General features: G+C 32.8%; 1 protein-coding gene across 2 annotated transcripts in view; it reads left to right on the top strand.

Annotated features, from left to right (window-relative positions):
* Nucleotides 1-25,892, top strand: part of LOC115883295 (transcription factor sox-2) — a 113,402-nt gene extending 87,510 nt beyond the window's left edge. For both annotated transcript variants that reach the window (XM_030901629.1, XM_030901628.1), the window contains exon 5: nt 24,540-25,892. In XM_030901629.1, coding sequence (XP_030757489.1) covers nt 24,540-25,115 — 576 coding nt within the window. In that variant the 3' untranslated portion in view covers nt 25,116-25,892. The remainder of the gene's footprint in view (nt 1-24,539) is intronic.
* Nucleotides 25,893-26,697: the final 805 nt, after the last annotated feature.

Raw genomic sequence — 26,697 nt, 5'->3', positions numbered from 1 at the left:
TTAGGCATTCTTTGACCAACTTCAAATTGATGGTTACCGAGTTGATAGCTTTTAGTGCTGCTTGACTATCGGATAAGATGCGGTAAAATAAAGTTCTATGTTAGAAAAAGTGCAATTTTAGTTCTTTAGTCTACTTCTCGTTAAATTTACTGATATCGGTAGCTCTTCTTGCCAAGAACACTTAATAAAATATAGATTCATTTATTTGCTCTTTTTCACGTTAATTCAATGTATAATAAAATTAAAGCAATAAGGCCATCTAACGGTAGTTGGTCTTCTGCAGTATTATGCACAGGTTTAGTTTATTAATCTATAATATATAAAGAGTACTACAGGAAGTTTAGTGTAGATTCATTTATCTGCATTAATTATTTTCGCATGGATGGTTGTTAGAGAGAATATTTGCTTAATTATAATCTCTTCTACTTAATCAATTATTCTTTATAAAATAAGTCCGTTAATGACATATAATAAATATTAATAACTACCTAACCTAATATAAGTTGGGCTATTAAAATTTCTATTTATAATAACGATTGTCACCATGGTAGTACATTTCAGGAAGTAGACATTTCATACATTTTAAATTGCATAAAACTAAAGCTTCATTGAGAACCTCACAATTAGTTGAATAAATTAGTGGTTTTGAATTAACGTAGAAGTTTGTTCCTTTAAGTTCAATGTAAGAATTCAGAATGTCAAAATTAGTGGTAAATATTTTAATTGGTTAACTTTTCCACTAATTATAATTCAAAATTTGAGAAATGTCATTTTGGCCTTTGATTATCTTCCATCAAGAGAAATTGTGGTTATAAATCAAAATTTTATTGTTTTATAAACTAAATATGAGACTTTCTCGGGATACAACTGACTAACGCAAGCTGTTGTTAGGATATTCTATTAATTTTAATTGTGTTTGTTAAACATTGTAAATGATCGTAAACTAAAAAGTATAAAGTGTAATTGAAACCACTAATTTATTCCACTAATTGCGAGGTTCTGAATGAAGCTTAAAGATAAGGATTCATTCTCTTTGTATAACAAAAATATAATTTTATATTATACCCTTCTGAAGTAAAAAATGGTAATAATTCTGAAAGTTACCAAAATCAAAGCATTTCAAAGAAGTTCAATTTTGGCCTCAAAATGATTTTGAAATCTTGATATTTTACACTTTTTTTTTCAAATATTTCCATATTCTTCCATTCGGATAGAAGGTGGATGGCGATCTTCCATGGATTTTTTTATTTCTTAATTACGTACAGAGTGTTAGATAATTAAAAAATTATAAATGGAACCAAAGTGGATATTTTGGAAAATCGAAAAAAAGAAAATCTCTCGACAATAAAAAATAGTAAAATGCCCATTTACGATTATTTCTATGAAAATTTCTATTTTCCTATTTAAACTGTGTTTCTAAAATCTTGATATACCCCCTTGAAAAAATGATTTTTTTTATTTTTAAATTTTTTGCCTGGAATGAAATATGCACTAATATGCACTGTTTATTCGTTTTTTTTATCCCCAGTAGGATGATTTGTTAAAGAACTATTTCGTGCATATTATTGATGTCGCTAAATAAACCCTTCTATAAAATGTTATTCTTCTACCGTGCGGGCAACTGTTACTTTTGGGTCGGTATTTACATATATGTGGAAGTAAATCGCATAGGGATCTTATTAAGTCGGAGTGAGAGAAATGCGACGGAGTGCTGTTGCGGCGTTGCCGGTACGCCTGCGCCTTTCCCTATCAAGTAAATTAAAATCACGATCGCAAACCGCTTATTTAAAAGACTTTTTTTCGAAAAATTCCTTCCATTCAAAAATTGTAAATAACGCATCTATTTACTTTTAGAGCATAGCAATTTTCAGCAGTCGTGTAATAAATTTTTTATTGATAAAGATTTTCACTTACTGTCTACGAAGAAAATATAGCAGATATATTAAGAAAGTTTTTGAAAAAACTGCAGTCAATTATTTCTAATAGATTTCGAGATATCGATTTTTGAATTCGGAGTTCTAATAGCCCGACCAATGTCGAAAACCAACTCAATTCCACTTATTTTTACCAAAAATGCAAGTGTTTCTAGCTTGCACTTAAAAATTTTCAAGCTATAGCGAAAAAAACGACTCGTTAATAAATAAACAAATAAAGTATCACGAGACGTAATTAAATCGTGAAGCTGAATGCATGACGTACACCTTTCCCTAGAACTTTAAGTGCTGACAGGTACTGATTGGGTCGACCGGTCAACAGCGACAAATTTGCTATGTCCCCTTCCACGTCTCTTAGCAATGTGCACAGTTTCTCGATTCATTTCATACGTTTGGCAACGTGTTTACTGTTCTCCCTTTGTTCAGTACATAATAAACGCATTGTACTCTCTTACATACGGAAATCTCGACCCAAGACTAACCTTTGCCAGCCCTTAGTATATGTTATAGTTATGAATTTTTGTTCAGCACACTTTGATACCTAATTCTACTCGGTAAGGGTATGAATTTCCTAAATTCGCTTTATCCAATTAATTAACTCATATCTTTTAAAGGAATATTTGTGCCAATTTGTATGTGTATAATCCAGCGGTCACAAAGTTTTATATAACTTTTTAATAACTTTACCCATTTAGTTGATGAATTTCAAAAATCTGTTCAAAAGTATTCTTCGCTTATAGATCATTTCTGCAGAATTTTATACTTCTAGACAGTACTTTACATGAGCTAAAGAGGATAGTTATAAAGGCGTCTTTAATTTAAAAGCACTCACATATACTAACTCATATCCTTTCAAAGAAAAGTCAGCAATATTGGTCCAGCTATTTTATGTCAAGTTGATTTAATAAAAACTTTTTTCAAAAACCAAATTTTCTTTGTCACTGACTACATATCGTACTCAAAAGTAAATTATTTGCCTGTGTCAACAATTATAACATTATCGGTGAAAAATGCCTCGTTAATCTCTTAAACTGATTTTCACGAGCCATTGTCGAAGGGAACACGCTCCCCAAAACACAAACACAAACAGAGAAGAGCGAGAGACGGGTCCCTGAATCCCTCCTATTCCCATTTCAATATGAAAGGCCGTCGGGATAAGCACGCTGTTTTTAAATTATTCATTGCGTCTTATCTTGTTTTAACACGTCCGGAATGACTTGTTTTGGTTTGTGCGAAATTTAATCGCCGTTTGAATTTGTCATTATTCCCTTGGCATTATGGTGGAATGGAAGGGAAAATATGGGTAAGGAGAAAAGGAAAATATCAAAAAACATTGAATTGTCATCAAAATTTGAAAAAATGTATATTCTATTCCTTTAAAATTCTGGGGGAATAAAAAAATAAACATTTAAATAAGGGAAAGGATAGTAAAATATATCAACCCTACAGGCAAGCGAAACCTTGGGTCGGCGTTTATATGTATAGGAGTGAACCTCTATGGCAATCTAGTATAAGTCGGAGAGGACAAAAATACGTCAGATTATAAGTATTTATTACATAACCACTTATAATCTGACGCTAGATTCCATGCGCTTGGGAAAATACTTGCCTTCTGTCTTTATTCAGTACATCTTATTTTGCGAAGCGTGTTGACCGTACTCTTCGTATACATGTATATACAATTTTTAAAAAAGACTATGAAAATCGGCAAAAAAACGAGAATTACTCCCAAAGATTCAACAACAGGATATTATACAAAATAATGAGTGACATTATGATAATTGTGAAATGATAAACGCGGCGCAATGTGACCAACATGGCGATAATAAAAATCGCTTTAAACTAATTTTTGCAGCTTTAATCTAAATAAAATATCTATTACAATTATTTGCTCTATAAAGTAAAATGAAGAGCTGCTCAGTATCTTAAATTATACAACAAATTTAAAAATTTTTGCCAAAATTTCATTTAGTCAGGTTTATAGGTTTTAGTGTCAATTTCGATATGATTGATGACATGCATCGGAAAATGTTTTGCGATTACCGTATGAAATTTAACCACACTACATAAATAAATAAACCTTTTATCATTTTAAAATGCGAACATTGCTAAAAACGCACTAACATTTTGAAAAGTTTTTCAAATTATTTTAGCTTCACAAAAGACAAAAATAAAAATCCAATTAATGTTTGAATGAGCTTCGATGGTGACAGAGGACGGCGATGCTTGTTCATTTGATTGTGCTTTAAAAACCGAAAATGTCAATGAAATACATTGGTGAAAAGCATAGGCGATTGTAAGTTGGAAGAAAAATGAAAATATTGAGTTAAATTAAAATTAACTAAATACGTTTCTAGTTACATTTTAAAGCTTGATATTTTGTTATAGTCCCCTTCGAAATACAGAATTTTTAAAAGTTAGCCACTTTTAACAAGTAGGCTTTGGACCCCTTATTGATGATCTGCTCCTAATGGAACTCGAAAACATATTTTTTCCAGCAAAACGAGGCCTCACAATGCGGCATTTTTTTCCAGCCAATGTCGAGAATAATTGAATAGCTAACCAAGGACTCGAGTCGAAGCCGCCGGCGCCGGACTTAGCATTTATGGATTTTATCTTTGTAGAACACTAAAAGTTCTAAATTTCAATAATTAGAAGTACTTAGCGGTTATACGAGGGTATCTTTCTCCCCACAGAGTTTTTCTCACCCCCTCATCATGTTTTTGATAAAAATTGGGCTCCAGACACCGATATTAGTTTTCGTCTTTCTCCTATAGAAAAGGGAGTTTCCCTTTAAGTGTCCAATTTGACCCACTCTGTACATGATCTCTGGTAGATTTTCAATTTTAAACCAGTAACTCTTGATACAAAAAAGAACGTCACAGCGCTAGACCATCAAGTTCTGAGCTTGAATCACTCTTTCTACAAGGGCTTATTTAGTGACTTCATAACGAAATATTTCTTCTTCAATTATCCTTCAAAGAATAAAAAATAACGTATAAAGAGAATATTAGTGCTCTTAATAAATAAAAAACAAGATGAAAAATAAAAAAAATATCAAGGGAGTATATCACGAAAAGCGACAATTGAAAATTTCAGGTATTCAATTGAAAACTTCATATGTCAAAACTATTTATTTTAGTAATACAGTTTATATGGGACCATAGGTAGGGTTCTATCTATAGAGGGTAAATAGTTATTTCACTATTTACTATTTTGGAGAGATTTTCTTTTTTCAGATTATGCAAAATTTCGACTTTGGTTCGATTTCTAAAATACCCTATACATAATTAAGAAATAAAAAAAAACCGCCATGGAAGAGCGCCATCCAACCTCTATCAAACCATACATAATTAGTTTCAGTCAATGGAAGTAATTAGAAAAATTTGAAAAAAAGTGTTAAAAAGCAAGATTTCAAAATCATTTTGGGGCTAAAATTGAACTTCTTTGAAATACTTTGATTTCGATAACTTCTAGAAATATTAAGATTATTTATTTCAGACGGGTCTAATCAAAAGTTTTAATTTTGGTATACAAAGTGTGTCATAAAGTCGTAAAGTGTAAATAGGCGAAGAAAAAATAAAAAACGGTTTTAAATTTTCGGATATTTTTAAATACATAATAATATTTAAAGAGAATAAAAATGCTCTTGAAATTGGCATATTGATGGCTTTTTATAAATTTTAAGTAAAAAATATTTAATAAGACAAAAATAACAAAATCGATTTTTTGAAAGGATATACAGGGCGAGTCTTAAATAAGTGCAATTATTCTTAGCGGTAATATATTTAACCCCAGAAACACGATTATGAGTTTTTCCGCGAGAATTTTTTTGAAAATATGGAATTTTTTGAAAAACCTTTTTGGATTTTTTTTAGTTTTTAATTAAAAACCATAATTTCTTGATAATATGGCAACGCATTTAAACAACCGAAAAGAATTTTTTTTGGAAATTTTTAAAGTAAAATAACTCTGTTATTTTGGAGTTGTTTGAAAAACGGTAAAGAGGAAATACGTTTTTTTTATCGAGATCTCCAGCCCTGAAAATATTTGCACTTATTCATGACTTGCCCTGTATAATACCCAGAAAATCGACAATTGATTTTTCATATGAAATACGAGTAGCTCTGAAACTCTTAAAAACATAGTTTAAATAGTGCATTTGTAAGCCTTACTAGCTCTATCTATAAAGAAAACAATCATTTAAATCAATGCATGAACGATTCGAGGTGTGACGCGAACGTAGTCGCGGAAAAAAGCTAGTAATTAATTAAGGTTTCTATAAATTCCGTTTTCTTCAAATGAGTTTCTTCATATAAGTATGTTCACGCTGTTCGTTCAATTTTTATTATTGAATCTTTTACATTGTAGATTGTATGGTAGAGCTAATCACCGCCACCTTATAGGTAGATCTATTGTCGTACCAAATTTATGGCACGAATGGTTGTCGTCTGGCTACACGCAGTGATGAGATGTTCTATTTTTTCTACATTTTCCCCACAGAATCTATATTCGCTGTTGTTTCTTCAGAGGAGTAAGCAAGATCTTGAAGTGAATAATTCTGCATTTCCTCCCGTATTATTTAAAATGCATCCGTTCATTGGAAAATGAAATTATATCTCTATTACTCTTTATTTGTTTAAATATTCGTTTTCAACAGTCAATCAAACGGTAAAAATGGCTCCGTGTGCCATATTTTAATTTAACAAGAAGAAAATGAAACAAAAACCGCAAAGAGACATTTCGAGCACAACAAATCTCGCAGAAAGGACACTCGAAAATGGAAAATTCCACGCCTCTTGTTCCATAACGGCGCAAAGAACCGGTACAATACGTCACGGGCTTTTGTGCGACCGCTAGGAGCAGCACCTTGCGATGATATATCGTCGAGGCACAATGGCCACTAATGATTTAAATAAATTCCCCGCGTTACGCGCGCCTGTCGCGACCTCTGTGACGGCACGAATAAATTTCATTGGGAGAGAGAAAATTGTATGCGATTTGCATCGCAGTTTTTAGATAGTGCGAACCAACCATCCACCTTGCCTTGCTTTAAATGAAATTGAAATGATTTCAACAGCATACCAACAATGTTAGATGAAGTCAAATGTATTTTTTAATAAATGATAAACGATTAATTTTAGATAAAAAGCGGTAAAACATCAAAAGAAGAACAAGTAATGAAAAAAAAATTATTGATATTAAATAAAAAAGGGTCGTTCTTGAAAAAAATATAAGTTACATGTTTCCGTTAACCTCTAATAATTTTCTGATATTTGTTTTATGATATAAAATATATGCGCCCAGATATGCGCATATATTTTATTATAGTGGTATAGTGATGAAAGCAATCAGCAATGGCTGTTTAAATCATTTTTTTTTAATTTCCATCTTCAAAAATGTAAGATATGTAGTTTTTTCCTCAGGTAAATTCATCATATGAACTGAAGTTTACGAGGTTATTGCAAAAGATGGAGCCCGAAAGAACCTAGTGAAACGCTGGCAGCAAAAATGAGACAACGGAAAGTACGGACGCTGGCGTTGGACACACAAGCTTATCACAGACATTGAGACATGGCTAAACTCGAAAGTGGACTATTATTTGACACAAACACTTTCAAGACACGGGTGGTTTAGACAGTATCTCTACAAACGAAAAAGATCCAGTACTGATCTTTGCAAATACTGTGGCACAGTGGACAAGATGAAGAAACCGTGTACTACTGTTCCCGATGGAGTCATCAAAGACATCAATATCAAATATACGCACTGGCCTTACACAATCTTGGGAAGGCGCATATAGATAGGACTGCGAGAGAAATAATAGAGACCAAAGAAAAAGAACATCTTCTTTAGACAGCCCAATGCACTGAAGAAATGCGAGAGCGGTTACCGGTGCATAGAAGGCAAAACGAAAGGAAGAGGGTTTTTTTAGTCGGTAAAAATCCGATACTACCAAATATCTGGCGACACTACCAAATATCTACCCAACATCGCTGGTATTGAAGGTGTCTATGCAAGATTTTTTCCCACCTCATCAAAAAAAAATCATCATATACTGCGCCAATATAAAAATATAAAATAAAAATAATATTGTCATTTAAAATAAAAAAAAAAAATGCTGTCCAAAGATAAAAAAAATTTTTGATTAAATATATTGTCCAGAACATATTTAAAATTAATATAAAATCTAATATTATGACACGGAAAAAATAAATCGAAACAAAAACCACAATTATTGTAGAAAACACTGCTGCATTTTGCGGCTAAAATGGTACTACGCATCACGTTGTAGCTTTTCATCTTCATTTTCAGCTTATTCAACCATTTCCAATTATGATGTAGTCTCCCTCACATATTTAGATACTCTCTTTGTAGTTGGGCCCATTGTTGTCAATTGTTGGCTATGCGGGCCCAAGTTATCCCTGCTCATTTCCTAATGGATAGTCCCATCTCATGTTTGGTCCTCTTCTAGATCTCTTAATTCCTCGTGGGTACCATACTATAATTTTTGTAGTCCATCTGTAGTCCGTCCTTCTTGCCAGGTGTCCTGCCTTTTGCCACTTGAGGGGTTTGGTTCTGTGGATGACATTTATTACCTTGGTCTTCTGTCGTATCCACTCTACGTACATTCATACATTCAATTCTTTTAATATCTTTCTTGGTTATTCCCAGCATATTTCTTTCCATTGAGCATTGTGCGACTTGCAGTTTCCTTATAATGTCCGTTTTAAGTGTCCAGGTTTTGCATGCATTGGTTAAGACTGGTAGTACACATTGGTCGAATGTTTCTTCTTTAGATAAAGATCGTTCTTTTTTAGATAAAGATTAGGTAGTTTTTATTTCTATCAATTTTTAGATCTCCAAAATAGTTAAATATGCTTGATTTTATACGAAAATGGCGAGCAAGTGTGATGGTAATTCTCACAATTTGTATGTCAGAGAATATTCAGATTGTATTACTATGTTTAATGTACTGTACACTATAAGTGTTGATAGGTCAATAAATTTGTTATAAATTATTGTCTAATCAATATTAGACAATAATTTATAACAAATTTATTGAGTAGATAAGATAATATAACTCACTGGGTTTTATATGAGATTTCAAAACTTTTAGTGGTGGAAGAACTGCGTTGTGAGACGTGACGTTATATTACATTATTTTATGTTTTCGTGGGATCTTGTTTCTTTTTGTAGATTATCCTCCTTTTTTCTCGGGTGACATATCTTTCAAAACATTATTAGTAGGTAAATAACTTGCAGTAAAAAGTGTAATTACAAATGAAATTTAATTCTATTTGAAAAATGTGCTTGGATCGGAAAGCAGAAGCTTACAAGTGGTTGCCAGCAAACGCTAAACAATATCCGACTGATTTATCTATATCAAATCCTAGAAGTTGTGGATATAGTGAAAGGCCATTTTCGAAAACTGGCAATCACTTGTAATGAAATAAACATGTTTTGTACCAAATAGGGTTTTGAATAAGTAGAATTTATCAATTAACTAAGTTTATTTCGTCATAATATACATTTTTTTAAACAACTAAATCGGATAGCTCGGTACAAGCTTCTGGTTCTCTTTCAACAGCCTCTTCATTGTTTTCTGAAATACTAGTGAAAACTGGAGAGATTTAATCGTCTGCTACTCTTCGCCATAATGTTTAGTTAGAAGTGTATTAACATCTTAAAGTTTTAAGACATTAACTTCAACTCCCATATCTATTACATTTGGATTAACCATCTCCATATTTTTCCTACCTTGCAAACACTTTTCGATTGTCCAACGTCACTCCGATAATGAGGTTCTGATGAATGTGATTAGTCGAAATGGAGATTGCCGGTTTTGCAACTAAACCGAAGCACCTAAAACGAATATTTTTCAATTCAAATTATGTTATGTTAATGTGCTGTAGAATACCAACTATTCAAACCTCTGATTAGTTTGATGAAAAAGCTTTCATCTAAAATAGCTATTTTTTACGTATATTCATCGAAATGCGATTTTTTCAATAAAATATCAATCAATAATTTTACACGAAAAGACTTCTTGTGTTTCTACAAATAAATTGATTATTTATTTCAACAATGGTTGCATAAGAAAAATAAGGACGGACGCTCCTGAACTCTAGCTGATAGGACACCTTAAACTGACGTTTGGGCTCTTTCGGAGAATCTGGTTTTATATCATATTCATATAGTTTTCTTTTTTCTTCAGTTTCCTTTATTTTTGGTCCGCTTCACACCCCGATAGCCGTAAATAATCCTCTTTACGAGCGGGCTGTGTCGTCGAGGAATTTGTAAATTAATTAAATTTAAATTAAAACACGTTTTCGGGGTTTCTTTCTTCCTTTTGTTTCTTTGGACTGCTTGTTTTCAGCTTTTGTTCTTGCAGAGTTGGCACCCGGGATGATCCTTTTTTGCGTGCAAAGAATAAGAAACAGGGTTTATGTTTTAAGTCATCGGCTAAAACATTTTTATGAATTTTAACAGTACTGTAATGGCTTAATGATTATGTCGAGAGAAATATCTATTTGGCTGCAATGGAGACATTTTAAGAAAACTGTAAATGTCACTCTCTATGCACATGTTAATATTACATTAAGAGATGTATTCGTTTTTTTTTCTTTTGCTCCCTTTATCTGACTCCTAACTTGCTAAATTTCAACTTAGTTTCTCGCAGAAATGACACTTAACGGTCGTTTGTTTATAACAGCTTTTGTTCTTGCAGAGTTGGCACCCGAGGTGATTCCTTTTTTGTGTGCAAAGAATAAGAAACAGGATTTATGTTTTAAATCATCAGCTAAAACATTTTTATGAATTTTAACAGTACTATAATGGCTTAATAATTATGTCGAGAGAAATATCTATTTGGCTGCAATGGAGACATTTTAAGAGAACTGTAAATGTCACTCTCTATGCACATGTAAATATTGAATTAAGAGATGTTCTCGTATTTTTTTTCTTTTACTCCCTTTATCTGACTGCTGATTCGCTAAATTTCAACTTAGTTTCTCGCAGAAATGACACTTAACGGTCGCTTGTTTATAACAACACTAACAGCTTTGTATCGTATTTAGAAAAATGGTAATTTACAGAGGAGACATTTTAAGAGAACTGTAAATGCCACTCTCTATGCACATGTAAATATTGAATTTAGAGATGTTCTCGTATTTTTATTATTTTACTCCCTTTATCTGACTGCTGACTTGCTAAATTTCAACTTAGTTTCTACATTTAATTAATCTACTTAATTCCTTACATTTATAAATGGCATTTGAAGAAAATATATATATAGGGTTCTATACCCATACTTACGAAATTAGTGCTTCGTAATTTTACTACTACGTTGAGTTTTTTTACTTTAAAACAAAATCTTCAAAATAAGATTCGCACTAAAAGGATTCAATATTTTTGAAATAGTAAACAAAAACTAAAGGTTTCTCATTTAAAGATGTGTTATGTTAATCACTACTCTATATAAGCTAGAATATTAATTTCCAGAATGCTTCCTATTAATTTCCAGAAAAACTGCGTTAAAACTTGACATTTTAAACAAAAGTTACAAATAGATATTTCTATTTAATTGAAGGAAATTATTGATTTTCTAAACGAAAAGGAAAAAAAAATATTCATATTTCAGTAGGCGATCTGTCATAATTTCTATGAGTAACTTCAAAATGCGGCCATAGAGAAGTGCATCATTCCCAAGATTAAAATGTAATCTTTCAATCAAATTAATCTATAAAAGTCATTCAAATGGAGGTTTGTGGAATGAGTTGAATGTTAGTAGAATAGTCATTGACGGAAACAGTACTGGAAGAATTATCAGCTCAGGAGCTTGGAATACCCTAAAAAAGGAACCTACTGCCTTCTACTCCTCTAACTCCCAGTGCATGACATACCAAGAATGTATAACTTTGAGAAACATCTCATTGTAGTTTTGAATAACAAAAAGAATTGAAAGGGAGAAGTTAAAGACTAAAAACTTTTAACTAAAGAGTTAAAAGTCTATATCATAATATCGTAGCATCGTATACTAATGTTTCCAAAACCAAAGCTGGACCAAAATAAGTATTTGGGCCGAAAACTAAATAGTCCCAGCATCCTTCGGGCAGAAATCTACCCTAACGAAAGATGCGGACAACTTATCTTAGATGGGAACTATTGAAAACAAGAAATAGGAATCTTATCTAATAATCAAGCAGCCTTAAGAGCGATTAACTCAGTAACCATCCATTCGAAGTTGGTCAAAGAATGCCTAGGGAAGCTGAACAAATTAGACAAAGAAAACAAAGTCCTCCTACTCTGGGTAGCAGTCCACTAAGGAATAGAAGATAAACAAAAAGTAAACTATCTAGCTAGAAAAGCAGCGAACATCCCACTAACTGCACCAGAACCGTTCTGCTTCCTAAGTGGAAACCAACTTATAGCAGAACTCAAGAACCTGGAAGATTCCATCCTTAACTTGGAATGGGAATCCCCCAACGGCTTTAAGACACTCGAAGAAATTCTCAAGACTTATTTAGTTACTAAAATATATCAAATAATTAATAAAATTTGCAACTTAAAATACCATAAGATAAAAATAACTGCGTCAGAGTTGGCAAGAAGATGAATAATTTTTCGATTTTACGGATACAGGTACTTTAACGACTATTACTCGCACTTTGTCAAATATAGGTGTATTTGCTACCATTATAAACCTTATATTTTGTGACAAAAATTGTTTTTTGTATGTAGTGCGGAGCATGATAATTACTGCAAAGCAATATATTATATTTCTTCTCCACAACATAAAAAAGTCAACATAAAAAAGAAATATATATTAGATTGGATATATTCCATTGTATGAAATCGTCTATTCTGAAAGGACATAGAGTATCGTAGTGACACAAAACCTGTGGTCACAGTTAAAATATCATTCCATATATTATTCCATTCAATTTAGAGCACTCTGTATACCAGTAAAACAATGATAAAGCGGCCAAAAACGTTGGGGGTTTATTTATCAGCGCAACAAATTAATTAGATCGCCATCGATAAATTTAAAGCGCTACGCTATGGTGCTGGAGGCGCAGCGTGCGCCCGACAACTCACTTATTACGGTTAAAATATAGAGAAGCGGCCATAAATTGGGTGTTAATTCCGTAAAAAATGTTCCCGTTTCATAAATTGCGGCCGGTCGAAGTTGTTTGGGTCGGTGTCGAGCTGCCTGTATAATCCCCGATTATATTTATCGATTATAACAGATGTTTCCTCTATAATTTCATTTCACATAGCTGGTTATAGGAGTACATTTAAAGTTGTAGACATCGATATTTTATCGATTTTTCTATAAATTGCTAGAAAATTGTCGATTAAATAAATGGTCAAGTTATTATAGAAGTGCTAAAGATGAAGGACTCCATTTAAGTCCTTATGAAAGCCCCTCATGGTAACGAGGTCACGTTACGAAAAAGATAAATGATTAGATATGAAGATCTTCTTCTTCTTCTTCTTTCTCGGCCTCGTTCCATCCAGTGTTGGATATAGGCCTCTTCTAGGTTTTTTCATACTTCGCGGTCTCTAGCCAATCTTATCTATTGGTCTACACCTCTTTTTTAGTTGGCCCACACTTCTTGTTGTTCCCCTAGGTCCTCATAAAATGAATTTTTGGTGCCATCGGTCTGGATCCTGTCTTGCCACATATCCGATCGCCACTTCAGACTTGCTACTCTTTTAACAATATCTATTAGTTTTATTTTTTGACATATGTGGGTGTTCTGCATTTTTTCCCTTATGGTGACCTAACATGATTCTTTCAATGGCTCTTTGTGCAACTCGCAGTTGTTCTGATGTTTGTAATTGCCATAGTCTCTAAGCCATACGAAAGCACAGGTAGGATGCAGCTGTCGTAAGCCTTTTTCTTTAGGTTGATGGGCACCTCCTTATCCTTGAAAATATCACCATATATCCAAATGCTACCCATGCCAAATAGATAATGCGTTTGATCTCCGTATTTTGGTTCTCTTTACCCAACTTGATTTTATGATCTAAATATATATAATGGTCTAAGTTTTCAATAACGACGTTGTCTACGGTAATGTTATGGCTATTGTTGCTCATTATCTTGGTCTTCAAGTTGATTTTAAGACCACTTTTCTCGAATTGGTCATTTAGCTCCTTTAGCATGGTGTTCAGTTCTTGAATCTCGGTGCTCAGTAAGACAATATCGTCTGCGAACCTAAGATGGCTAAGGTGTACCCCATCGATGTTTAGATCTCTATTCTAATTTCTTGAAGACATTTTCCAGTGCCAGTGTAAATAACTTGGGAGAGATGGTATCTCCTTGTCTCACGCCCTCTTAACAGATCGCCTAAACAGACTACCTTCATATCTCAAGGGCGTAAGATATGAAGATAGTCTGTTTAAATACTCTAGTTCAACGAACTTGGGCGCAGTATAGCTGTTGCTGCTATCTAGGATAGAAATGCCGCTTATTTATTTTTCCTTTGTCGCGCATTATGTTTCCTTTTCCAGCCTTTGTTAGTGTCGTCCTCATGGCTCCAGTTTCTGGTAGATAGGTAACTCTCCGAGTCCCATTACCCTTGACCTGACCTTGATTGCTTTTGTTTTTTGGGTCTTGAGCCAGCAAGCAATAGACACATAAACTACCCAATCTCACAATCGTATTGTACATCCTTTTGGGCCACTTTTCGACAAAATAAATGATTAGCTATGAAGACAGTTAGTTAAAAGTCAGTTAGTTTAAATACTTTCGGATAGACCTCCTCTGGTTTATTGCCTCAACAAGCTTGGGTCGCATTATAGAGCAACTCAGCATTATTTATTATATAATCACAATTTCGACCTAACGAAAGCCTTCGACTCTGTAAACAGAGATGCACTTTGGGCAATTATGCAAAAGTTCGGAGTGCCCAACAAATTTCTTACCGTGCGTAAAAGCCTCCATAACAACAATAAGTCGAGAGTGTCACATCATGGATCACTGAGCGATCCCTTTCTGACAAATACAGGAGTTAGGCAGGGATGTGTCCTAGCTCCTCTCCTATTCCACATATTCATGGCAGCGCTTTCTATTATAGTGGACAGCAAACTGCAGGAACACACTGTTCAACATTGAAACTCAGGGCAAAAATACGTATAAAATTCATCACAGAACTGCAATACGCTGATGACTGCGCTCTAGTTGCAAATACGTTACAGCAATTACAGGAAATGCTGAACACATATACCTGGGCATACGAAACTTTGGGCCTTAAACTGAACATAGATAAAACTAAAATCATGTGCTCTACCCCGGAAAATCATAACAGCGCTCTAAAAATCGGAGAAGAACTATTGGAATATGTATCTGAATTTAATTACCTCGGCAGTTTGATTTCGGAAAAGGCAAATATCGACTCTGAAATTCAGCACAGAATCAGCAGCGCCTCAAGAGCATTCTGGAAATTAAAAGACAGGGTTTTCTACAATCATGACTTGAGCCCAAAAACGAAACTTGCAGTGTATCGAGCAGTAATAATCCCCACCATGTTATATGGAAGGGGGCTTTTCAGTCACAGAAAAGCTCATGACAGGAAACGCCTTGCGTAACCATCTTCTGATAAGTGTCAAATACTCGTCAGCGAGTAATGGCAGTAAGTAAGTAAGTAATAATCACAATTAATAATTAATAGAGAGAAATTTCCGTCTTGCCCACAAAAAAAATTGCCATACATCGTGCATAGTCAATAATCATTAATAAAAGGCATTGTAAACACAAACCAAACAATACTGACATAAGGCGTACACTGAGACAAAGTAATTAGTGTTTTTTTTACATAATTAAGATACAAACATCAGTAGATATCGTTGAAATGATTTTTGAGTCATACAGTCTCAGGACTTTGACAAAAGCCCTTATCTGAGACGGTTTTACAGATATTAGTTTTCCATATCCGCTATCAGTCATACCAAAATTTAGGGTACGAACGGTTGTCGTCTCGGCGCACTCAGTAATAAGGTTGTGTTGCTTAGCCGTTGTTTCTTAGCTTCAAGCTACTGAGGTGTTCATTGAGAAGACAGTATTCTCTTAAAAACCCTATGACAATCCGAAGATTGTTCTTACATTTATATCAAAGAAAATCTTTGATTTTTCTCGGTCGTAAATTCTGAGAAATTTCTTGGAGTGTCTTAGAGCGTTGGAAGATACCTATTCCAGGTTACTTATTGAGTCTTCCAGGTTCTCGAGGTCTGCTTTAAGTTGGTTTCCATTTGGGAAGCAGAACGGTTAGACTTGGTGCACTGGCACGCAGATTAGGAGGACTTATTTCCTTTGCCTAATTTGTTCAGCTTCCTTAGACATTCTTTGCATTGATGGGTACTGAGTTCATCGCTTTTAAGGCTGCTTGACTCTCGGATAAGATCTTTTTTTTCTTATTTTTGATAGTTCCTATCTAAGATAAATTGTACGTATCTTTCGATAGCATAGATTTCTGCCTAGAATAGAAGGATGCTATGGTAGGTGTTCATTGGTTCGGAGTATTTAGTTTTTGGGCTAAATACTCCTATCCATGTTCCTGGTTAGGTTTTGGAAGCATCAGTTTACCACTTTATGGTATGGTCTTTTACTTGTTAAACAAACATTTCTCTCTTCTAATCCTTTTTATTGCTGTAGTGGAGTAAGATATATTAATATTTTTTTCTTCACCGACCAAATGAAAATGTTGTTTCTATCCCGATAGCTTGCCACATACGAAATAAAAGATTTTTATGAAGGCAAAAATGAAACGTCGTTTTTATTATATTTTATCAGAAGTAATGAAAGTAACACGATAATACCAATATGATTTAATTAAATTTATTGATTGTATTTCAGTCCCCTCGTTATTCTACAATCAAATCGATTGTTGTTTCTTTTCCTTTTTCATTAGTTTGCTTCGTTGCGATAGTCGACATTCCATCCGCTGCTTCTCTATGAATATGAATGGATCGGAGCTGCCGACATAATGAAGCCATTAATGGAGAGTTATTTTTTCCAATTCTAATACGCCCACTGTGACGACGTTCACTCGTTGACCGTACGATGAATAATGCATTACAACTCCCAGAAAGCTTTCAAAATCTGCTGCTAATGCACCATCCACACCTGGTTAATACTTTTCCGTTTCGTTTTTTTTTTCTCTCTACGGTTGTGGCCAGTCACTGAAATGACCGGGCTATTTTTTAACGTGAAATCTGACAGAACGTATACGTATGCCTGTGCTAATTCTCATAAAAGTATCATATATTATGTATTGAGGATGATAAAGATTGATGGTCGGTCTCGATATTGGGCGAAGTAAGCTATTAAGAGCTATTCTTTAAAATTTCGCTCGAATGAATGGTACTTCTGTAGTATAATCATGAAAGGAAAATATTCAGTTAAATAAATAATAGAAATAGATTGTCTCTTTGATTTTAATGAAATAATTTGTGAATAACAAATATTATTTACCATATTAAGTTAAATTGATGTGAAAGGGTAGAAACTTCAATCAATTTCCACAAAGATGTTTTATTTACATTCTAATTCCATGATATACTTTTGTTCATTTTTTATTATTTAATTAATTTATTCATGCTTTACAATCTAGGGTGTTTCTTAATTCGTGCTAATATTTAAAGGGGTAAATCTTGGGTCTACTCAAATATATTCATTTTAATAGTAAAAGCCACCTAATGGTTTTTAAGATATGAATTATATAAATAGAATTTTTTTATTAATTTTCACATTTCTGCTAACTGACATTTTTGAATTAATAAGTTTTTGCAGTAAGTGTGATGATTACGACTATACGATAACTCGTCGATTGCTAATTGCTAATTCTTACAGACAGCCGAGAATAAATTCGATAAAACGGACATATCTCAGTTCTTTCTGACTAAAACTAGTAGCTCCTACATACAAAAATAAATAAATAAATGTATGTGGAAATAATATCACAAAAACTCTTCTAATGGATCATCAGCACCTGATTATTTTTTTATTTCAAAACAGCGATCACTCACCGATATAATAATAATAACCATTTCAACAACAGAAGCCAGAGTCTCCAGCTTTTATTATTAGAGATTACTGTTTGATGTTTGATACGATCGATGACTTCAGAAGGTCTAACATATTTTATAATACATTATTCAAGCTAATAAAACTTTTTAGATGAGTTCAACTATGGTAGCGAGCATAGTTTTATACACCGGTTTTGCTAGTGGGGACATAGCTGAGTGATATTTCGAGTACAACGAAATTTTTAAGATAGAGGTTCATTATTATAATTTTAGAAAATATTCATAAAAATTTAAGCCCTAGTTAATTAAAAAAAGTATATCATTAATATTGCAAATTATATTTTATCCTCTCATAGTACATATATGCTTATTTAATTTTTTTCATTATGCAATGGGCACTTTGTTTACTTACTTGATTCGTGGAACTACTTGAATGCCATTTTTGCTTTTGATCAAATCGATGTGAGAAGCTGTGAATCTATAAAATGTTGCTACGGGAGAGTTGAATATTCGGAAAGTTGAGTTGTTGAATGTTATTGCACTCAACAACTATGTGTTTCAACGCCCTTCTTTACGCGTCAACTTTTCGTCGGCAATTTTATTAATATTTGAAATTGTCACAACACAAGGCGACGCCCAGTTCGGCTTCTTTTTCACTTAATTTTTACTACCCAAAACAGCGTTATATCACACACACCTCGTACCTGAATGTTTTTAGTTTCAATATCTACCCGAGTACAAACTCAAATACTTATATATTATGACAAAGCTGAAAATAATATCACAAAAACTCTTCTAATGGATCATCAGCACCTGGTTATTATTTTATTTCAAATATCCTAAATCGATTCACTCACCAATATAATCATATAATAACAATTTCAACGACAGAAGCCAGAGTATCTAGCTTTTTATTATTAAAAATTACTATTTGATCTACAGAAATGAATGAATTAAAGCTATTACCTGATAGTAACGGAATATAAAAAATTATGTTGGTATAAATAATTACCTTTTTAATTTATATGCAACTGTCATGGATAACTATCCATCCATGAATGATCATGAATAACTATCAATTCATGGATCGTATCTAATAGAATGAGTTGTAAAAAAACAGAATAATTATATCTTTATCTACTATTAATAATATAATACGTATTTATCTTTATCTGCATTATTAATTACTAATTTGTTTACTCACAGCAAATCGTGATCAAAAAAACAAATGAAAAACCTTCATAATTTAATTAAGATTTAAGATTCATCTTCAATTTACGTTTTCCTAAATATTCAGCTTACTCTATACTGCATATGTTTCTCTTCTATCTCTATTTACTTCGATGCAACTAGCTTATCCTATAATTCTTCTTCTTCTAGTTCGTTAACTCTCGAAAGAGTATGGTGACATCATGTCTCATTTGTGCAGATTGTTGTTCTCCATTCCAGTCTATTTTTTGCTACTAGGGAAACTTCTTGTAGAACGTGACTAATAATTCCTTTAGTTTGGTCCACCCAGCGCGTCGGAGACCTTCCTCTTGGTCCTTTCCCATTAATATTTCCTTCGATGATGAGTTTTTCCAGTCCTTCTGTTCTTCTCGAAATGTGCCTAAAGTAGCTAAGTTATTTTGGTTGAAAGTCTTGTGGTGATTTTGAACTGCTTTAGAATAATTAAGACGTTGCGTTGGTCCGGTGTTCTGTATATGATATTCGCAGCATTCTTCTATATCCACATCTTGAAAGCATCTATTTTATGTGTGTCTAATAATTTTAATTTGTTGCCCTGGGATATTGCAGAGTCTTTCCATATTCGAGTCAGTTTCGTTGTTGAGTTACGAACTATTGCTAGTCTGCGTTTGATTTCTTCATCATAGCCTCCCTTGTTTGCTATGAGGGGTCCGAAGTAATTGAAATTGTCAGTTTATTTTTCAGATATATTCAAAATTAATTAAACGAATGTCTTTAATTACTACTCAACTGTTTAATTTTTTTTGATCGTTAGCTTACTGCCAAGTTTACTACTAACGTTCGTATGAGGCTACCAGCGCAAAAACGGCCGGAAAAAACCCACGAAAGTCCATTAGTTCCGTGGAGGAGGAACCAACGGAAAAAAAATGGCTAACTGAACGCCGTTTTGTTCGATCATACGGTACCTATGCTACCTATTTATCTTTATCTGAATCATTAATTAGTAATTTATTTACCCCCACAGTAAAACGTGAGCAAAAAAAAATCATAAAACCTTCATCATCTAGTAGAAATTCATCTTCTATTAACGTTTTCTAAAATATTTAGCTTACTCTGTTCTGGATTATTTTCCTCTATCTTTCCTCTCATTTTCTTCGGTGCAACTAGATTATCCTATATTAAAATTAATTAAACATGTCCTATTAATTAATTCTGAACTGTGTATTTTTATGGTTGTTACCTTACTTCTGAATTTACTAGTAATTATTAGTAGTCATCATCATCATCATCTTTATCATTGCCAGCTTATTCAACCATTTCCAATTATAGTGTAGCCTCCTATACATATTTAGATATTCTCTTTGCCGTTGGGCCCATTGTTGTCTATTGTTGTCTAAACCTAACTAACTGCTATTTTTTTAATATCATGGTCCCATCTCACGTTTGGCCTTATTCTAGGTCTCTTAGTTCCTCGTGGGTACCATGCTGTAATTTTTGTGGTCCATCTGTTGTCCGTCATTCTTGTCAGGTGTCCTGCCCATTGCCACTTGAGGGATTTAATTCTGTGGATGACATCTTTTACTTCTGTGGATGACAGTCTTTTGTCGTATCCATTCTATGGTCTTTCTTGGTTATTTCCAGCATATTTCGTTCCATTGCGCATTATGCAACCTGCAGTTTCCTTATAAGGTCCGTTTTAAGTGTCCAGCTTTCGCATGCATAGGTCATGACTGGTTATACACATTGGTCAAATGTTTTCTTTAGATAAAGTGGCATTCTAGATTTCAATATGATTGAGTTATTAGTAGTATAAATTAATATATTCAGAACTATTGAGAAAAATTTATCTTGCTTCGTAACTCAAAGCAGATCATTGATATTCTTTTTCAATGCAAATAAATCACCGTATTTTGAAGTAAAATCACAAAAACTCGTCTAATGGATCCTCCGCACCTGGTTATTATCATTTTCGCCCATCCTTGGACACGGCCAGTCACCGACATGATCCTGCATTTTTCAACCAAAGAGAAACCGGAAAAAAACCACGATCGGCGTGTGCCAATTCTCACAGTCCATTAGTTCCGTGGAGGAGGAAGCGACGGAAAAAATAGCCGGAATAACGGACGCAGGTCGTACTAAAGGGTGAGGAGACATCGATTTCGGTGGAAAATCGTCCAGTCATCGGACGAAATTGCTTTAAAACTAGGGATCGCGATAATGCCCTTGGTGGCGACGGCCCCGAGAATCTCCACCGTCTTTAATATTCACGGTGACAGTGGGTTTTATTTAGAGACGCGCCATTGTTTCGGTAATTGATCTCGTAACAGAAACCTAACTGAGGATTAATGATGGATATCCTGCAGGAAAATACTCGCTTTATGTCGTGTCTTTTTTATGTCCTGTTTTTAGACCCTAAATAGTTACATTCTTCTTAGCAGCTCTGCGTCTTCAAATATTATGAGTTTTGAAGCAGCGTAAAATGTTGTTTGAAATAATTTTCTTAACTACCTATATTCCAAAATGTGTTTTTTTAGAGTATCTCCGTTTTCAACTAAAAATTTATACTTACAGTGGAGCAACTAGGCGTCCGTAAATATTTAATAAATTATATTAAGAGAGGGGGGGGGGGATGATTCCTCAAATATTTTAATTAATAAAACAAATACAATATGTCAAGAAAAACATATTTCCAGATATACCCATGAAAATGCATTCTCTTCTCTGGGGATTTTTTACCTAAAAATATCCCTAAAAAAAGATAGAGTATGTCAAAACTGTCTTCAGAGATAATAAATAGCTTAACAAAGATTAAACTTCAACCAAGCCAAAAGACTCATAACAAAAACTTAACTCGAACATTTTTAGCAGAAGAATGTCATCAAGTACGTGGGCATAGAATAACTTAAATCCCATCAAAAGTCTTGCAATATAATTCTTCCACTATAAAAATGTGTGTGATCTCATCTAAAACCAAGTCAGTTTATTTTATTTAGTTTCTCGTTAAGCACCTTTCAACAATTTTGTTATAAATTGTTAGTATCAATATTAGACCTCTTTATTTCTGTAATAATTATATGACATGGTAATTAAACGGCATCATAATAATAAAACATAAAACATTTTACATTCTTCATTAAATGCTCAAAAAATTGCAACTTGCTTAAACAAAAATTGTAAATATGATTTTTTTAAATGAAGAAAAGCGTGTAGGATTATTGGTTCAACTTTTCTTGGCCATACATTTTCCAGGATACGTTGACCGGTGAACGTTATTTACGTTTTTTAGAGAACGGTTTTCAAGACATGTTAGAAAAGTAAAATTTAGATAGTCGCACGTCAATAGGGTGGTTCCAACATGACTTTCATTATGACATACTAACACCCACCCCCCATAATGAAAGAAATGTTAAAAATTATTTATATCACAATTATGCAAACTCAGGGATCGGAAGAGTGGACCAATTGCATGGGCCCCCTCGAAGAGGCGGTACGGGAGAACATTTTCTAAAATAACGTAAGTGTAGGGGATAGTGATATTATGAAGTTTTAGTTTGCATAATGTAAATCGTAAAGAACCGTTTAATAATATATTCTATGTTTTTATGTTATAAATTATTACAGAGTAAGAATACCATGCTAACTAAGTGAAATTAGCCAAGAAAGGAAAGAATTGGCTATAACTGTAACTCTGTATCTAACTGTAATTTTTCGAAAAAAACATATATACCTATATCGCCGAAAAGTTTAAAAATGGCGATTTTTATGAAGTCATGGCCAACTATGATCAAAAATTACAGGCTTTAGAAAAAATCAGAAAACACAAACTCATTAGGTATGTGATTATCTACAACTTTTTGTCTAAAATAGATTATAATGGAATTAGGGACAAGTTTTAAAATAGCCAAAAAATTTTATTTTCGAAATATCTAGTAAGCGATAAACTTTTTCAAAAATCCGAAAGGCGCATATTTACGACCCCACAAAACTGCAATTCTTTCCCCATTAACCGACTCTCTATCTCCAGTAGTTTCCGAGATACTCATAGAGAACATCGTAGGAAACTCACCCTGTATAGTATTTTGAAACTAACTATTATTATTATTTGACTAGTTTAATTTGATTAATAAGGCTAGATTAATTTAATAAATAAATTTGATCAAATTTTTTTTCGTATATTCTGCTACCAGAAAACCAAGAGTATATGATAACGCACTTTTCAAGGAAGTTGAAGGAAGATATAGTGTATCTATCACAATACTTAATAGAACTACTACAATTATTACAAGAAAAACAAAAAGAAGAAATACCCAAATACCCCTTCACCTACTACTCAACTACAAAATAAACGAATATAATCTCTTAAAAACACTACACAATTACTTATTCTTGTATTCTACACTGAACAAATTATCAAACTTACTAACTTATCAAACAAAAAGAAAAAATAACAAAATTATCCCTTCACCTACTACTTAACTACAAAATAAACTGTAAAAACGCTGCTAAACTATTTTTGGTAGACTACATTAACATGCTACACTAAACACTATAATTAAACTTAATACATTAATCTAATTTTACACTACAACTACAAAGAAAAAAGAAATAAGAACATTTTCTAAAACTAGAAGAAACAGAACTTCCATACGTGCAACCAGGATAATAGGTCAAGGGGACAAAGAATATAAAATACTTTAAAATGTGCATTCAGAAAGAAAAAATACCTCGAAAATTATCTAAACAAACATTTTTATTTCTTATCAGTGAGAAGCATCGGCCTTGTCGGCCTTGAAGAATCTGTCGGGTATTTACAATGGTCGAATTGTATAATTGCCAGCTTTTATACCATATCTAATAGACAAAAAGTATCTGGTCGATTAGTAACCAATTGGCACAGTCCGAAAATTATCGATTTTTATTTTCTCTGTTTTTATTGGTAGCTTCAAAATTCAGAGTAACAAAAAATATTTTTCTGTAAGGAAACCGGTCCTGCCATCTAGTAGTCTTAGTCCATAAACGTCTTAGGTTGATCTACTTTAAAAATATATATACAAGGGTATTACATAAAGTCTTCAGTAAGATTGATAAATTTGGACTAATTAGACATTTGATACTTTGTAGAAAGCGTTGTAGTGTTAAATGCATTTTCCACTTTAGATGATGAGACTAAACATCTGACAGAACAAATAAAATAGATTTATTTATTTCAATTTTGTTGTATTTCTGTCAAATTTATAAATTGCTTTTCATTTGAATTAACCTTCAATATTATAATTCATTAAGAATTAAGGTTTGATTTTACTCTACATAAAATAAAATATATTCTATACAAATATAATTCTAGAACTGCGTACATATTATAATATCGTATCTTTATTTCAGGTGGTGAGCACTATGGACGCAATGAAGTACTCAATGGAAGCCGACAAATATCGATCCCCGTACATGCCTCCGTCCACCCTAGCCATGTCGATGTACTCCGACCCGAAATATATGGACTCTCCATCGAAAAGCTACTTGGAGAGAGGCTATCTAGACTCCACATCTGCCTTGACCAAAGCTTATTTCGAGTCGTCCAAGATGTACATGGACGGAAAGTACAACACGGAGCCGTCCAGATCGTATCCGGGACTGGACATCAGCAAAATGTACGAAACCGGTGGACAGCAGCAACAGCTCCCTCCAGGAAATATTCTGGGTTCACCTAGAAGCGATTCTCCATCAGATAATAAAGGAGCCAATCAGGAGAGGCTGGACGGAGCTAGTTCATCCAGCTCTACCACTACATCGTCTGCTGGAGCGTCACCAGGAGGGTTGCCTGGGTATTATCCGGGTGCGGCAATCCAGCAGGCAAACTCAGTACCTCCTGGAATTTTGCCGATGGCACAGTACGGAGGCCAGTATCCCACGCAAACACCGGGAAGTGAATTCAGGCGACCGCTTACGGTCATATTTTGACCAGATAACATGTGAATGTGATTAGTGATATTTTTAGGTGCATTTCGTGAAATAAGATTAATTCAGTTAACATTACTGTAGATTTTTTGGGTTATGTTTATTTAAATAATTTTAAACTAATGTATTGTAAAGTGTGTCTAAAGAGCTATTTTTCAGAAAGATAGGAACAACTCGTAAATTTCTCATTTTAACTACAAGCCTACAAGGTTTTGAAAAATTCAATTTAATTTTTTTTGGATTAACCTACAAAAATTAAAATAAAATTTTTATTTTGTTTTATATAAAATGTTGATTTATATTCAGATGAAAAGGGCAATTCATGAAATATTAACTTACATTTAAAAAAAACGATATGCTTTAGTTGAACAAGGAACATGAAAATCGATATTTACAAGTTGTACCAATTTATTTGAAAAACAGAAAACATTTACATTTCTTTCACCTATAATATTCGTAAAATAATATGCCATATTAAGTATATTTTGCACACCTTGATAGCCTTTTATATTCAAAATTTTATAATTTGCAACTTTATCACGTATTATAATTTAAGGCAGCTCATGATATTGCTGGAGTGAATATTTAGAATTTATAACTATTTTTTAATTTTTTATGTTGTGGGTATATAATAAGATTTTTTGGTATTTTGAGACTAGTCATGAGCAAATACAAGACCAGGACTTTTTTGGTCTTGGTTTTGCAGTTAAATAATTAGTAAATAAATACAGTAAATAGTATTAATAATATTAATAATAGTATTGATAGTCATTAAATGCAAAAAAATAAATAGTATTGATAGTAATTTAATGCAAAAAAAATCTTTAAAGAAAGAAATTAGTAGAATACTTATCTGCCTAAAATTTTTATTTTTCAATATATTATATTGAATCAGCCTGGCAGAATTTATATATTTTTTTTAATTTTCTAATGTTAGTTTAATTAACTATATATAATAATAGTTTTTTTTCTAATCTTTCGTATATTATTTTTGGTCGATTCGTTATTTTTTGAAAGTGAAAAACACCCGGTATTGTAGTTGTTACAAAATCAACTTGCGTTTTATTCTTTACTGTAAAATAGAATAACAACAGCGTATAAAAAAATGAAAATAATAAAATCCAAAAAAAATATTACAGAAAAAAATAATTAAAAATAAAAATATATTATACTGTTTTATACCACACTTTAATTATTTCAATAAATTTTAAATATTCACTAAAGAACTCGTATTGTGATCTGGCATTGGAAAATTGGCAATTTTGAATTAGATCTCTAAATAATTAAACATAACCTTTTTTTCTAGTAGGTTATATACTTGTCTCCCAAGGGATTGTATATAATTATTAATTTTGCTAATATAACGTTATTTCTCGCGCTTGTTAGATATTATAAAGCCCCAATGTAAAAATGTAGATATTTTTTTGTACAAATTAATAAAATGTTTAGCTTGTAGAGTGTATCTAAGCATATTTATGTTTTCTTTGTGTACAGAGTTTATTATACTGGATAATTTCAATTCAGAAAATTTGATATACAGGTTGTTAATTTGTTTATTACTCGCGGCAAGAGCTTTATGGTTGGA

This window comes from Sitophilus oryzae, unplaced genomic scaffold, assembly GCF_002938485.1.
Source record: "Sitophilus oryzae breed Bouriz unplaced genomic scaffold, Soryzae_2.0 scaffold_1869_pilon_pilon, whole genome shotgun sequence".
Taxonomy (NCBI): domain Eukaryota; kingdom Metazoa; phylum Arthropoda; class Insecta; order Coleoptera; family Curculionidae; genus Sitophilus; species Sitophilus oryzae.
Note: the sequence above shows the minus strand (reverse complement) of the source record. Positions and strands in the feature narration are given on the sequence as shown.